Source organism: Aptenodytes forsteri, unplaced genomic scaffold (genome assembly GCF_000699145.1).
Source record: "Aptenodytes forsteri isolate BGI_AS27 unplaced genomic scaffold, ASM69914v1 Scaffold276, whole genome shotgun sequence".
NCBI classification, from domain to species: Eukaryota; Metazoa; Chordata; class Aves; order Sphenisciformes; family Spheniscidae; genus Aptenodytes; species Aptenodytes forsteri.
The window spans coordinates 651,590-653,789 of NW_008795479.1; the positions used below are offsets into that span (position 1 = coordinate 651,590).

Consider the following 2,200-nt stretch of genomic DNA (forward strand, 5'->3'; position numbering starts at 1 on the left):
CCCTCCCCGCCCCGGCCATGGGAGCGATGGGGACCCCCATCCTCCCCCGCAGCACTGGGGGGGACCCCAAAATGATGATTTTTGTTTTTTCCCCCCCGCCGCTACCCAACCTTCGTCAGCCATCGGCAGAGGCTGCAGACTGGGGGGAAAAAAGCCTGTTTTGGCCCTTTTTTGAGCTGCCCCCACAGTGCATCCAGCAGGTCCACAGGCGTGGGGCTCCCACGGGACCCCCGCGGCACCGGTGCTGCCAATGGGGCGGATAAGGGTGGCTGGGGGCTGGCAGCGGGTCAGGCAGCGGGACGTCCCCACCGCCACCCCACTCCCTGGGGACGGCCGGCGCCGGCGCGGCTCAGCCCTCCGTAGCCATCGGAGAAGTCATCCACAGCACCAGCACCGGTAACCGAAGCCCCCTCCAACCGGCCCCATTAACCCCATTAACCCCCAGCCCGGTTAAAGCCCAGCCTGGCTATCCCAGAGCCTCGTTAACCCTCAGCTCCGTTAACCTGCAGCCCGGGTAGCTCACAGCCCGGCTAACCCACAGCCCAGTTAACCCACACCAGGGGTAACCTGCAGCCTGGTTATCCTGCAGCCCGGTCAACACACAGCTGGGTTAATCCACAGGCAGATTACCCTGCAGCTGGGTAGGTTATCACCTGCACCCCGGGTAACCCACAGCCCAGATAACCCACAGCCCAGATAAACCCACACCTGCGATAACCCACACCCGGGATAACCCACACCCGGGATAACCCACAGCCTGAGTAACCCACGCCCGGGATAACCCACAGCCCAGCTATACCAGTGTGGCTAATCCAACGTGGCTAACCCACAGCCCAGCTAATCCAGCGTAGCTAATCTGTGGCCCCACTAATCCACATTCCAGCTAATCCAGCGTGACTAACCCCCAGCCCAGCTAATCCAGCGTGGCTAATCTGTGGCCCTGCTAATCGGCAGCCCAGCTAATCCAGTGTGACTAACCCACAGCCCAGCTAACCTGGCAGCCCGGTTAACCCACAGCCGGGTTCACCTGCAGTCCAGTTAACCCACAGCCTGGTTAACCCACAGCCTGCTTAACCCACAGCCCAGCCGGAGCCACTAACCCAGAGCCCAGCGGTTGCCCACCGTGGGGACCTGGGGGGGACACAGGGACGCTCCAGCCCCCTCCACCCAAACGCCCTTGAAACACCCCGTCCCCGGGGACCCGAGCCCACGGGGGGCTGGGGAGGATTAACCTCCCCCAGTGCCAGGCTGAGACCACCCGGCATCGTTACACCAGTGGGGGGACCCAGGAAGAGCGAGGTGCTGGGGGGTGGTCCCTATTTGGAGGTGACCTCCTGGGGTGGGGAAGGGGCCATCCCCGGGGCCTCAGGCCTCATACCCTGGGGACTGTGGGGACATCTCGGGGCTCAGGGACCGGTGGCCCTGGAAATGCCCAGGGCAGGGGGGGGCACGGCTGGGGGCTGCTGCGCCCCTCCATCCTCTGTCCCTCCAGGTCCCCCTGTGCTGGGGAGAGAAGGGGGACACCCACAGGGAGCGGGGACATGAGGACACGGGGATACGGGGACACAGGGATATGGGGACTTGGGGACATGGGGACATGGGGACTTGGGGACATGGGGACTTGGGGTACAGGGGCAGAGGGATACAGGGACTTGGGGATGTGCAGAATGGGGATATGGGGATACAGTGACAAGGGGACGTGGGGTACAGGGGAGAGGGGGAGATGGGGACCCGGGGACATGTGGATGGAGGACACGGGAATACAGGGACACGAGGATACAGGGACACAGGGATATTGGGACACGGGGATATAAGGACATGGGGACACAGGACACGGGGTTGTGGGGGTACACGGGGCCGTGGGGCTACGGGGACATGGGACACGGGGACATGGGACAGGGGACACGGGGACATGAGGTTCTGGGGTCATGGGACACAGGGATGCGGGGAGATGGGGACACGGGGATGCAGTGCTACAGGGGACACAAGGACATGGGGCTACAGGGGACACAGGAACATGGGGCTATGGGGGACGTGGGGTACGGGGGACACAGGGACGTAGTTCTATAGGGACACAGGGATGTGGGGCTCCGGGGACATGCAGCGGCGCTGCCCACAGCCCTCGGGGCGCGGGGCGCCCCCCCCCGCCCCGGCCGCCCTTCCCTTTCCCGGGGTGCGCGCCCCGGCCCGGCCGCGGGTC

General features: G+C 65.0%; 1 protein-coding gene across 1 annotated transcript in view; it reads left to right on the forward strand.

Moving 5' to 3' along the window:
• ATP1A2 (ATPase Na+/K+ transporting subunit alpha 2) overlaps window positions 1-2,200 on the forward strand; it is a 36,270-nt gene that overhangs the window by 1,546 nt on the left and 32,524 nt on the right. The window contains exon 2 of the mRNA XM_019472576.1: window positions 1,633-1,642. Within this exon, the coding sequence (XP_019328121.1) occupies window positions 1,633-1,642 (10 nt within the window). The remainder of the gene's footprint in view (window positions 1-1,632; window positions 1,643-2,200) is intronic.